This window comes from Mytilus edulis, chromosome 7, assembly GCF_963676685.1.
Source record: "Mytilus edulis chromosome 7, xbMytEdul2.2, whole genome shotgun sequence".
Lineage (NCBI taxonomy): Eukaryota > Metazoa > Mollusca > Bivalvia > Mytilida > Mytilidae > Mytilus > Mytilus edulis.
This window is the reverse complement of record NC_092350.1, coordinates 46,129,183-46,143,600: the sequence shown is the minus strand read 5'-3', so window position 1 is coordinate 46,143,600 and position 14,418 is coordinate 46,129,183. Positions and strand designations below refer to the sequence as shown.

Below are 14,418 nucleotides of genomic sequence, written 5' to 3'. Positions count from 1 at the left end.
GGTATGCGGCATGTTGGGCTTTCATTTTTAATCCCTTTTAAATAAAGTAACAAAACCTGTATCTTCTATGAGTCATTTCGTAAATGGCAGCTAGAAAAAATTGCTTAATTATTTTAATGCTCAAAACAAGACATTCGCTATTTTTAATTTACATTTTTTTTCTTGTAAGCTACCGTAAAACCCAAAGTAGACAGTTCGTAACTAAAGAACTAAAGAATTAAAATTTAACTGCATTGAGTGGAGAAATATTGTAACACACCTGTTGCAGTAGTGGAATCTATAGGGGTAAATTCAGTAAATAAATATACGTCATCAGGGACCGCCCATTTGGGGGAGAGCTTTCTGTCTAAAAGTGAAGTCATGTGCTGTTCTGATTGGTAGATAATGTTTGTAATAAATATTTTATGGTAGATGGATCAAAACTAGAGTTGAAAAAAAATAAAAAATAAATGCTGAATGTACTATTTTTTTCCCCTACAGGGTTGAAAAGTAATGGGGGTCAGTATAGGAATTCAGTGCGAATCTACATTGTTTGTAAACAAGGCCATGTGAATGCCCAAAAATGCCGCATGACCCTATGTTTTTATTGTTGCAAAAGATGGGGCTACATTTGTACTTTCATGAATGATATATGAAAGTTTTTGATTTCTAAAGGTAAATCAGGTATAAATTTATTTCCACACATAGATTAGCATTAAAGTCAATGGGAGATTTTTTACTGAATTTACCCCTATAGGAAAATATGCACTTTTTCACTGTACTTGTCCAAGGCCACACAATAATCACAAAACTCATTTCCTGTAAATGTTAATGTAATGGAAGGATTTTGGAACCTTTTGAAGTTGCTTTTTACACAAATTTCTATCTTAAACTGCGGCTATCCAGGATGCACTCAGTGTACTGTGAGAGAAGCATGGAGTATATGGTAAAAATCAGTTTTTGTGTCCAGATTGAAAGAAACAATAGAAATTACACTTGAGGTTTATGATATCAATGAAAGGCATAAATATTCTCCCCACTTACATCATATTTTGCTCATATTTCTCCTCATAATGTATAAAATCATATGAAAAAAATGGATAACCTCCCTTTGACATAGTGTTTTTTTTTTAGCTGTGTTCCCCATGTTAAGTTGTAAAACAAGTGGTAAATAAGCATTTTTCTAGTATTTTAACACTCGAATAATCTAACCGCATGAAGGTATTCATTTATTTTTACATAACGCATTGCGTTTCTTTATTTAAAGAATATACTAGACAACTTTTCATGATTACATGTCCTTCATCTATGAAACAAGTGTTGAAATGTTTGTAATTGGATTTTTATGTTAAATAATGGCTTTTAAATATTCTAAATTGTTACTCGAATCTCCCAAATGTAAAGTTTGGTCATACCTAATCTTATTTTTTCATATTTGGCACTTTTTTCTACTTCAGTTCTGGCTGTCTAGTTTTGGCGAAGAACCCATCCTGATGTTGGGGTAACAGGAATTTCTGCAGAGTGATTGTCAATGACATTTTGTGAAATTTACAAGTAATTAAAACACAGATTTAGTATAATGAAACATAATTGTTGTTTTATTTGGTATGAAACTGCTTAAAAAAGCCTTTGAAAAGTCGTTTTGTGGTCTTTTCATGGTATTTAATCAAAAACCTCCATATAAGGAAAAATCTAACTAAGAGTACACCAAGACTTTAGTTTCTAGATGTACTTGCAATACTGGTCAAAGCAAACACAGAAAACAATTCATATTTATTAAACATAGTATTTTACACCATTCTTTTAAAAACAGTCAATGCGCAACTTTATATACCAAATATACATTGGCCGCAGTATGGGCTGTAGTATAAATTTTGCTCTATCTTTACAAATTCAGCATTTATGAGGGTTGTCTTGAAACTGGAACTTGGAAATTGGATACATTACATGTTTATTACAAAAAAAGTTGGAAAAGAAGTAAAAAAGTCCCTTATATATCATTGTCATTAGCTTAGTTTTTTTTGTTACATATTCTGACATCAAACTCCTTCTTCTTTTGAACTCAGTTTTTCTGTGCGTGTTGCTGTGTGTTTTTTTTACATTGGGTAGAAGTATAAGGGAAATTAAGAAATAACAAAACATGTTTTACCCTTCCGCATGTTTTCTTTGTCTTGTATGGTTTTTTTTAATTTCAATTCACTTATAATAATTGTTTTTGTAGTTTGTTGTGACGTTCATTTTCATTGCACTATAACACCGTTTGGGTGCGGTTTGCTCTTTGGTCGGTTTGTTGTCCCTTTGTCACATTCCAATTCTCAATTTTACTTAAAAAAGCTTTGTTGGCTAACTTTTACGAACTTGTGTGTTTGCTGTTTATAATCTCTCTCTAACTGTGTAATAAATTTTGTTAGTCAAAGTGTAGTCATCGTTATTCAAGTCATGCACTCCCTTAAGGAGTAAACTGACACTTGTAACAATATATACTCATTTGTAGATCTTGTCTTGGTTTCTTAATTTCTCGATAGTCATTTTATTTTGCATTCATGGCAACCATTTAGGAAACTTTGATAAATTTGACCTACTGAATTATAATATTTGTTTGTGACATTTTCTTCACGCATTATTGTCAAGATTCTGGGATGTGATTCGACTGTCGTTCAAGTGAGAGGTTCAGTGCTATAAAACCAGGTTCAATCCACCATTTTTCTACATTTGTAAATGCCTGTACCAAGTCAGGAATATGACAGTTGTTGTCCGTTTGTTTGATGTGTTTTATCATTTGATTTTATCATTTGTTTAGGGACTTTCCGTTTTGAATTTTCCCTGGAGTTCAGTATTTTTGTGATTTTACTTTTTAAAACAGCGTAGGAATAAACGTGTCCAAATTGTAGAACTACCGTTTGACTAGGCTACTTACACATTAGTTGTATATGTAGATACCGCAAGTGACGAGTGTCCTCGTCTTCTATTCTTAATTGACTAGGACTGTCATTTTTTCTTCCATCTAAAGTCTCTTACAGTAGGTTAATCTTAACATTGTAAATATTTCTGCCACCACAGTATTTTTAAGAAAAAGCAACATATACAGTTTCCTATGTTCCTAAGTTTGCGATGTCAGCGTGGTAGGTTGGTAACAAAAATTATAGGACCATTATACGTCTTTTGTTTTACAGAGTCCCGTTTCATTGGCATGTACTAAGTCGCTGTAAAAAACATTGAAATTTTGTATTTGTATTTGCTCAGATGCACATGTCGTCTACAACACCCATCAGTGACGCTCAAATTAAAGCATTCAGGACCACACATTCCTATATGTTTTGCGAAATACAGCTATGGTCATCTATCCCTGATGTAGAAAAGCCTTAGTATTTGATTCTTTTTTGTATTAAAACTGTTAATTTTTAATAACGGTCATATTAGTAATAATTCATGTCAACACAGAAGTGTTGAAAGTGTACGATATTATTTGACACTATTTCTACATGAAGACATTATGTTATGCTTCAAAACATCGTACAGAATGTTTATAGTTTATTTATGTGGAAAAGTATTAATTGAATAGTAAGATAATACTTTTTGCTGCCCTTTGTCGGAGGTAAAAATTCTATTCGAATTGGTTAAGTTCAAATTTTTATAGCTATAATGTTGTGGTCCCTTTGAAAAGATGATCATTTGAAGGAAAAACCACTAGATCATTGTTAATAGGCTACAAAACCAATAACATGGAATGTAATCTATTAACGTTCCCTATATTTAATATCATAAATACCATATAACTCACTAACGTTTGATTAGCTAAAGATTTTCAATGATCATTCTATCAAGTCGTTCATTGTGGACTTTGAAAGTTTATTATACAAAGTCAACGACACTTTGATTCGTGAAAAAAAAATACCATAATCATGATAGATAGTCAGGCTTTGTTATGCTACGATTTGAAAAAAATACAATTTCCATTAAGTTATTTCAGTTTTCAGCTGTGAACATTTGTTTGAAAAAAGACTTAAAACTTATATTATATTGTAACAAAAAGAAAGGCCAGGTGCTCTTAAATCTATTTAACAAAACAAAACTTTTTTGACTTCTTTACAATCTATTGAAATTTATTGGAGCATGCATTCCTAAGGTTACTTCGATGTATATTAGTTATTCGTACAAAAGTAGATGATAAAAGTATCAACACATAACTGTATCTCAAATCAATAGTTTTGGCAGAATATTTTGAATGTGATGAGTATTCATTCCAAGACTGTAAAGGTCAAGATAAATAAAAATGAAAGGATTCGAACTTCTAATTCAGGCGAAAAATTTCAAATTAGAAAAAAATCCAAATATTCAGATATAAAAAATGTCCGTTTCGGTCAGCAATACGTTGTGTGCGACATTTCATTTTTAAAAAACGATTTTTTATTTTTTTTATTTTTTCGAATTGTAAACATTAACCATAATAATAATCTTAATATTGGAAATTTTAATTGCATTATGGGTAATTTCGGATCGTGTAGATAGAATAGGTAATGGTGGATGGTGTAATGTGTAAGGTGTATGATGCAAAGGTGTAACGTATATGGTGTAATGGTACAAGGTGTATGGTGTAATGGTGTATGGTGTATGGTGTAATGGTGTATGGTGCTAGTGTGAAGTTTACACCATCCAGGGACTGTACTTGAACTTTGTAAACGTCATCAGTGTCTGAGCAGAAAGTTGATGAACTATAGTCTGGCTCAAGCTTTGCTGTCCGTCAAAAAATTGCGATTATTTGTTTATTTGAGCAAATATTTGTTTCAAACAGTGATTTTCTTAAAGAAAATAAATATACAACACGTTTCACGTACCTATTATCATCCCGAAACTATCTAAATGCATGTACGAAGCATTAAAAATTTCTCTATGGGAAATTAACATTGCAATGGTAGCCATTGTTTTTCCTGTTGATTTGTTTGGGAGAATAGATTAACGTCATCAAAGTTCACGCGACGTTACGCAAAGTAATCAAAGGGAAATAACTCCTATGAAAAACGCTGACTGTGACTTGCAACCAGCTATGAACTACGTGTTTTGGCAAAGAAAATGAAAAATAAGGCAGATGCATGTATAGACATTTTGTGAATAAACAAGTGTGTCATTAGGATTCTGTTATCCCATCCTTTTCAAATAATCTATATTTTAAAAACGTTTACCTTTTCAAACATTCCGTAAAAATATAACCTTTTATCATATTGTTTGGGTTCAATGTGGTATGTAATGTAACAGTGATGTAAAGTTTCAAAAGACAGAAAATTGGTTGAAAAAATACAGCTTGGAACACCCAGAAAGATGACGGAAGAAGAGATTATGGGAACTTTATTGACCTTATCATATATTTCTACTAGTTTTCCCGACCGATTCACATATTTCAAAGCATAAAACTGTTATATATTTTAGTGGCACGTGGCACCTGGTATATAGTAAATGTCCCCCTTTTTATCCTCACCGAAGATTACCATAACTGTTGCAGTCCTGTATCTAAAAATCAACATTCGTCACTTTCTCTGATTAATTTTCTTTTTCCATGACGTCCATAATTGCGAATCCACCTCAACGTTTTTATATGTATTTCTAAAAGATTAAGTCCTAAAAAGTAATTATCAATAGAACTTTGTTTACTCTCCAGGATTTTTAAAAAAGAATGACGGGAGTACTTTCAAGTTGTTCCGCTACGGAGGCTACTCTTTTCCTTTGCGAATGAATACATAGGATAGAGAATTGCGACTCCAATAGAATTATTATATTTTGTTTGATAAAACGTTAGTTTTTATCCGATAGTTTTTTTTTTCTAATATACCAATAATTGAATTGGTTCTTATTTTTCATGTCGGGGCTAGACCTTCAAAACCGACTATTTTTTTCATTGTTGAAGGTCGTGTGGTTGTCTATATTTGCCGCTTATATCTTTTTGATTTGGCCTTTCTTGAACAGTTGTGTCATTGGCAATCATAATACATCTCTTCATTTTTGTGCATTGTTCGAAACATGAACATAAAAATAATGTCATTTTCGGTGAAGACATATGCATGTGTTCGTTACAAAATTATACTTTGCATTTGTGTAACAATTCTCCATTAATAATTCATTTTTGTCGAGTCTTCGAGAGAAACATATCGAACATGCATTCTGCTGTCGGCGGTTGAGACGTCCACAAGTATGCACTCTGCGGGTAAAGATTTTTAAATGTTGATAACTTTCTTAAACTATCATGTATTTCTCCCATACTTTGACACAACCTTGTTTATGATCATTAGATACAGGTAGTATCCAGAAGTAAATTTTGTAAAAAAGAAAAAAAAACACTTTTTTGTCCGTATGTTTATCTTAAAAAATCTTAGTTTTCCTGCCAATTAAGGGCATACGATATAGTTACAGGGGAGGTAATGACGTTGCTAACGTAAAATGTTATTTTCGCGACGTCAAACTGTGACATATCGGGAAAAGATGCATTTTTCGACTGATTTTTATTATTCAAACTGATTTAATTTGAAAACGAGTGCATGCACCCCTATTTTTTAAAACGACCTTTTGTTTGATTTTGCCGGGGGATTATGTGGACCAAATTTTATAAAACTGTGAATAGTGGATTTTTTTTTAATTTTGATAAATATACAGCAAAAAATTACGTTTTTTTCTCAATTCATGATCATTTCATAAATATGAATTATTTCTGAATAAAAAATGAATATTTTTTTAGGATACTTATATATATAAAATACAGAAATTTCAAATTATTTAACAAAAAAACAAATTGTGTTTATCTTTTAAAACAAGAGTTTTGGCTTTGTTTCGAAAGGGAAAATACGGCCTCAAATAATTCAAATTTTGAGCAAATATATAAAATTTCGACCTCATTTTACTCAAAACGTAGCAAATGAAGGTATATTTTATATTGCATATATTTGATTTAATCCGGTAAAAAATAGTCTATATGGAAATATTTATCAAACTGTAAATACGGCATCAAAACTGTATCGTATGCCCTTAACATTACATTCACTTTGTTATTACAGCTGATTGCATTGAATGAGTGTGTAGACAAAGGTAATATATTTGGTGAAACAAATACATTAGATTGGTTACCTGTCGGACTAGTCTACTCTTAAAGGAGGGTAGTTTACCTAACATAATAATGACTTCACTGTTCAGTTATAAAGCAAGCTAACAAAAGATATTACCTTTGTCTACACACTCTATGCAATCGGCTGTAAAGTTTTTAAAATCTTAATAACTTTCTGAAACAATCCTGGATTTCTACCAAACATAGTCAGAATCTAATTGTTTATGATAAAAAATAGTATCTAGTAAACGGAAATTTTGTAAAAATATATTTCCTGTTTTTCTGTATGTTACTTATAAATGGACCTAGTTTTTCTTTCAGTCAACATAACATACAGTCTGTCATTAAAGTTCTTAACAAATTAATAAGATTTATAAAGTTGGCAGGACATTGGATCAGCGGAACTCTTACACGTACATTTTAATTTTAGGAAATTGATTTAAAAAAACCAACATATTATCTGGTTTATGAAAAAAAAAGTCGGTGGTTTTCTTCATTAAAAGTTGGGACAAATAAACTTCAAGCCAATTGTCTTATAAAAAAAGTAGGGTAAATGAGCTCGTTTTTGAGTAAATTGTAAATTAATTGGAAACATGCATTTTTCATATAGATAGACGGTTGGTTTTCCCGTTTTAATGGTTTAACACTGTCTAGTCAATTTTTGGAAGCGCCAATGCTTCATGTTTAAGTCTGTAGACGTATACTAATTATGACTATAATGGACAGTTATTTCATTGGCAATCATCGCACATATTATTATATATTATTTACATCCCAACTTTGTCTGTTTTACAGTGTCAATTTCTTAATTCTTTTTTGAGATTCTTTTCCCCATCTGATATTTCGCTGAGTTTTGCTATTATCTGCCAACCCCCCCCCCCCCCCCCAAATAAAAAAAAAGATTAAACATTGCATGTAAATCTAAATGAGAAATCAAGGAGTAGGTCATTCTAAAGTTTGATATTATTAAGATAGTTGAATAGTTCTTAATGTAACACCTATAACACAAATAATCGTATGTCGTGTTTTTAAGACGAACTATAAAGATGTATGCCTTTAAATGTATTCTAATTCATTCTGGGTAAGGTTTTTAGTAGACCGTTTCCTTCGGCTTGATATTCCCAACATGCAGCCTGAAATATTCTCCATGCTGTCGGCTGACAAATCTCAAGTATTAGCAAAGTAAAAATAATTAGACTTTATTGAAAAAGATATTGCCCAAATGTCGGGATTGATGGCATACGCGAAACTTGAAAACATTTTATAATACAAGACAAAAATGATAAAATAGTCATAAAATTATGAATAAATGAATTATTATGCGCCAATTTATTCATTCACGGCATATTGCTCAGTTGCGTATTTAATGATTTTGATACGATGTTCCATTTATTTGGGTATTTTCAAGTACCTGCAAGTTACTTCTTTTCGACGTCTTACACATAAACGTCACAAATATCACTTTTTTAATGACGTCATATACTTTAACGGTACAGTTTGAAAATAGAATAACAATGTGTTTATAATGTCAACTATGTAAACTTAATGTTTACAAAGTCAAAGACATCACAAAGGCATATAAGGCCTTGAATGGGTATTCCATGTATGCGGAAAATATGCACTTTACTTAAACAAAATAGGGTTTTGATAATTATTTGGGACTGTAAGAGTTTTAAAAGTGTGTATAAACAGAACGAATTCTACAATATATAATTTAAAAATAAAATTAAGAAGTAAGCATCATTAAGGTCATCTGCAAAAGTGATAAGAAAACTATTAAAATAAACCCCACATGCATTTAGATATAAATGCTGAAAGTTACATAAGAGTTAGTTAATATCTGACTACTAACATTAATTTCATGAGTTTTTTTGTCTGCACAAAAATCAAGGAGAAAGCAAGAGAGAGAATGACAACTTTATGTGAACATGCATATTCAATCTCAGTTACTGTTTCTGATTTTTTGATGGGCGTGTCTGCTACATAAACCGCGCGAAGAAGATGGAAGTTAACGGTTTCGCTGATTGGTTGACGGAATGTTACGGAAATAGCGGAAACTGTCGAAGTGAAAATCACAATAACGACTCCCTGTTGTTTCCAGGAGACGGAAAATGGACGGCATAACAATGTTAACCCTTTCGGTGCCAAAGCGACATATATGTCGTTTGGGGGTTGACTGCCGAAGCGACAAATATGTCGTTTGGGGGTTGACTGCCGATGCGACATATATGTCGTTTAATTGGTTTTAATAAAACAATCATATTTTATTTCTTTTTGTCTTTTATGCTTTTGATATTCTTATATAATATATACATTGTTGTTTTGAATTCATTATGACGTAATACGTTAAGTATATATGACGTCATAAATGTCAAAAGATCGTCTGTACTGTTCCCGACATAGCTATGGAAGACAGTGACGGTGACATAACAGACATAGTAACTTCGGGCGACGAAGATTCTGACGATGCTGATGTTGAAATGCCAGACAATTCTGCAAGACAGCCTAACCCTTGGTTTTCTGTGGTAGACAAAGAAACGTTTGAGCTAGACGTTAATCGTGATTTCGAGGAACGGATTGGGCCGTGTGGATTTGAAGCCAATTTTTCACCGGTGGATTACTTTGATAAATTTTTGAAAACAGAAGATGATGACTTGATTGATCGCATTGTAGATGAAACAAATAAGTACATTATTGGTTTTATATGTTTCAAATTATAACGTTCTTAATTTTCTTTAAATGTATATTTATATATTTCCGTAATATAATTGCGGTCTACAAATCAATTTTCAAAGTATTCTAATAATTAAATAACGCTCCAAAAGATAGCAAAGACATTTTTTCACAATATTAATTTAAAAGTTCTTGCTACCCTCCCACCCCCCCCCCCCCCCCCCCCCCTCATCCAACAAAAACACCAGTAATCCTGTATATCTAATAACATATAACTGGTTTTGTCAACAGGTATGCCAACCAGTGCCAAACTACAGAGAATCCAACAAGACATGCCAGATCAAACGAATGGTCACCAGTTAGATATGCTGAGATGAGAGCCTTTATTGGTCTTGTTCTCGCGATGGGTATCGTAAAGAAATCCTCCATTGAAAGCTATTGGGAAGCGTCTGGTATCTCTGAAACCCCAAATTTCAGGGATGTGATGTCCAGAAATAGATTTCAGGCAATACTGAGATATCTGCATTGCAGCAACAATACAACAGCAGTTCCAAGAGGTCAGCCAGGATACGACCCCCTCCACAAGATAAATCCAGTTGTTGAATTCTTCAATGAAGTGTTCGAACTTAATTATAGGTAAATGTCAACTCAAATATAGAAATATACACAAGTCATTACGCGGTCATGTTTCCATGTTAAAAATAAACATAATTTATTGCTGGAACTGAGACGAATTTTGTCCTAATCATATTTTCCACTGCATACTAACTGTCATTGATTTAACACTGGTACCTCTTGTTTCGGGAAAGATAAGAGTAAAAAAAATCAATGTAATCAAAATTGTACAATCTGGTTTTGTCGTTCATTATGAAATTCTAAAATATACATATTATTTTTTAATGTATTTTTTTTTAATTGAGACAAGACTTGTTGTAAATAGATTTTACGGATTTTCAGACTATCTCAAAACATAGTTGTGGATGAGAGAATAGTTGGTTTCAAAGGGCGTCATGTTTTGAAACAATACATTTCAAACAAGAAGGCACACAGATGGGGAGCAAAGTTGTTCGTCTTAGCTGAATCCAGAACAGGTTATACCCGTCAGATAAATGTGTACAAAGGGAAACGAAATACAGAACGCCATCCCAATGGACAAGGGTAAGTGAAAAAAAGGGGATGGTAACTCTGGATTTTCAGGTTTAGCGAAAATGCCAAAATAATATCGGCGAGATAATTTTTATGAAAATACCTTATCGGAAAAGAACACGAAAAATATTACTTTAATTGACTCAAATTAACATGATTGTTTCTGTAAATCGATGGCGACTGTATTGCGAATGAATATGACTATCCATGAAAGTAGACCAAAATTAACGCACATCTCCAGGTTTATACAGGGTATAACTTAATGACGCTGTTAATTAAGAAATGCCTACTTCTTATAATCAAGTAAGGCCGAATATAAGACACGCATGTTTAACATTTTGACTTGATAAAAAGTTCTAATTCTTACCTATTTCTAGCTAATCGTTTCATTTTGTTATTGTCGGTTTTCCTTTTATTTTTTTTCGTCATGATTATACATGCAATATTTGTGACTGGACAAACACTCAATCAATCAATCAGTTTTTTTTATAGATATAAATCGGTAATGGATTTAGTACGTCCTCATTTTGGCAAAAACCATCATGTAACTATGGATAATTGGTTTTCATCACCTAAACTGATGAACGACCTAAGGAACCGGGGAACGTATGCAACAGGAACTGTAATAGCAAGACGGAAGGGCTTACCTGCAAGTTTTAAAACAGCTCGGCTCCCCAAAGGAAGTGTTGTTGTTAAATCACAGAGAGATCTTTTGGCTATTTTGTACGTAGATCGGAGAAATGTGACTTTCCTGACAACAAGTGAAAATGCACGGTAAGTTTCTTGTTTTTCAACCCAGCTTTGTCCGATAGGCCAATCCCTATATAATTTGAACGTACTTCAGCCCGGTATATAATTTGACAATACTTGACTTTTAAAATAAAAAGTTATTAAAATACAACGTTGTCAAAAAAATACTTACATCGTGGAATATATGAAATACTTTCTTACACAATGTCAAAATTAACTATACAACAAAGTATACAAGCTTGAAGTAACAGTCATGGCTAATAAAATTATAATATCACCAAAGTAAACATACAATAAAACAAGTCTTACTTAATACTTTTCAGAACTGTGCGAAAAGTTAATAGTAAAGGTAGAGTTGTGTCTGCTCCAAGTGTTGTCCACAAATACAACCAGACCATGGGCGGTGTCGATCTTGGGGATCAGCTTTTGCTTAAATTTGAGCCACAATTTAAAGGTGTGAAACTCTGGAGAAAAATTCTCTTCAACCTTCTTACTACAGCTACAGGTATGTCTCATCTTAAACATTTGCAAGCTTTTTTAGTTGTCAATTCAAAGCCTAACTAAAAGACTATGTGCTTATGTTCAGTTGCAAATATTTCATGCATTGCCTAGAACAAGGATAAGTTGATATAAGTACCACGTATGATTTTTTTCACTCGTTCCCGTTATCATTTCTTATCTAATTACAAGTATATAGCTTACTGTTTTGTGTGAGCTAATGCTCCGTGTTGAAGGCCGTACTTTGACCTATAATTGTGAACTTTTTATACACTGACTTGGATGGAGAGTTGTCTCTTTGGCACTTATACCACATCTTCTTATTTATATATATGTATATAATAGATTTGCACGGACTTAAACAAATAAACTTGCACTTAATATTTTTTCAGTAAATGCATATATATGCTACAGAAACTGTTTTCTTGTCCAGAGGAAATTAGACCATGTGAAATTTCAAAACGCAGTAGTTCGTGGTTTGATCGGGGATTTTAGAGGAGGCAACAGAAGGAGGGGGAGAAGACCAGACAACATTCCTATTGCAAATGCAATAAGGATGCATTTTCTTGATGTTATTCCTGATGGCAAGAGGCGAAAATGTGTTAAGTGTTCAGGTTATAACAAGTACAGGAAATCCCGTATATCAACATGGTGTTCTGTATGTGGCGTGGGTCTTTGTGTTGGTCGATGTTTCAGAGAGTTTCATTCATATGGACAGGAAGAGTAAACAGTTGAATTTTGAAATATTGTTATATTTCCTATTTTATAAATTCGGAATTTCAAAATATATCTATAACATCTAGATGTTATAGATATATTTTGAAATTCCGAATTTACAAAATAGGAAATATAACAATATTATTCATGTAAAATACAGTGCAATAATAAAGGATCTTTTAAAAAGATTTCATGTTGTATTAAACAAATGAGTTAAAAAAAGTCAAGGATTTTTTTTTTTCGCTGAAAATTCTTTTGTGTTCTCTAAAAGTTAAAAGAAAAACAAAAAAGATTTATGATTATTTCAAAGCGAAGAAATATTTTTAAAACATTTCTGTGTTTGTTGGTCCTCATTTCATGAAATTCTGTCAACGAACGACTTCGTTTTGATCTTTTGAAAACAAGAGTTTTTGTATAAACTTTTGACGTTTTCACAACGACGGCGGCGATATTTTATTTTTATTTGGCTGTAGAACGTCACTCGGTGAAATCTTTATGGTGACGTTTCTAACGTCGGGAATTTGAATTCGGCACCGAAAGGGTTAAACCTCCGTAAGGATCGGAATGTGGGCGGTTCATGATGATCAATGGAGCGGTTAGTTAATAGATAATGTTAAATGGAATGGATGGACAGTTATCGAATGTAATTTCTTGGTCAAACGATTTAAATCATAGCGGTAAAACAAATATAAACGTTTTTAAGGGCAGACAGGACCCCCTGAGCCAGACTATAGGGTAATGTTTATGAACATATCTGTTTGTTTTGTACACACATTGTTGTCAAGATATAATGGAATTTTATACAACCATTTTCTATGTGTACAAAGTATGGAATGTGACAGTTGTTATCTTTTCCTTTGATGTGTTGAGCTTTTGATTTTGCTTTTCTAATTAGAAACCCATTCGTTTTAAATTATTCTCTGAGTTCGGTATTTTTGTTTAAACTTCTAACCAAGTGAAAAATATACACTGGTCGGGTGGTTGTCGCTTTTGACATATTCACCATTTCCTTTTTCAATTTTATACTGTATTTCAAATAACCAACGGACTATCAATAAGTGAGGCGGTTGTGGTTAATCGGAATAAAAAAGTTTCCCCGTGGTTGAGCAATGTACACCTATGCGTTAGTATTGTAACTTCGTATATGGAAAGTTTAGAAAAGGACATTGATACATGTAGTCTCTCATTATGCATTTTTGAATTTCAGACTAAACAAATAATAAAAAAGTATGTTTATTGTTTTTGGCTAAAGGATCAATCAATTATAGATAATTTCACCATTTATGATAAAAAAAATAATGCAAAATTCACTCAAACGCCGTTTACTTAGTATTTTTAAATGGGACATTGTATGTATCTATCAAACAATATGTTAACACGAAAACCTTTTGAAAAATTCACTTGATTTTTTTTTAAGGTAATAGGAACATCATAGGACGGAATATTCTTTATTTTATCTATTATTTCAACTTCATACATTGAGTGGTTGGATGACTTTGCATATGATGGCGAAATAAGCACAAATTCGTATTAAGGATGTACACCTCTGAGGAGCCAAAAATTTCTAG

The 14,418-nt window shown here is 32.3% G+C and overlaps 1 protein-coding gene across 1 annotated transcript; it reads left to right on the top strand.

Annotated features, from left to right (window-relative positions):
* Positions 1-9,974: 9,974 nt before the first annotated feature.
* Positions 9,975-12,878, top strand: LOC139481603 (piggyBac transposable element-derived protein 4-like). The gene is made up of 5 exons (XM_071265040.1): positions 9,975-10,375; positions 10,697-10,897; positions 11,378-11,659; positions 11,959-12,140; positions 12,526-12,878. Exons 1-5 carry the CDS (start codon positions 10,113-10,115, stop codon positions 12,858-12,860), a joined length of 1,263 nt encoding a protein of 420 aa, XP_071121141.1. The 5' UTR covers positions 9,975-10,112; the 3' UTR covers positions 12,861-12,878.
* The last annotated feature ends 1,540 nt before the right edge of the window (positions 12,879-14,418 follow it).

What these genes read in the sequence shown, in the direction of transcription:
- LOC139481603 (XM_071265040.1), top strand. Translation starts at nt 10,113, where the DNA reads ATGAGAGCCTTTATTGGTCTTGTTCTCGCGATGGGTATCGTAAAGAAA. An exon ending in CGCCATCCCAATGGACAAGG is followed by an intron (nt 10,898 to 11,377) that starts GTAAGTGAAAAA and finishes TTTTTTTTATAG; the next exon opens with ATATAAATCGGTAATGGATT. An exon ending in ACAACAAGTGAAAATGCACG is followed by an intron (nt 11,660 to 11,958) that starts GTAAGTTTCTTG and finishes AATACTTTTCAG; the next exon opens with AACTGTGCGAAAAGTTAATA.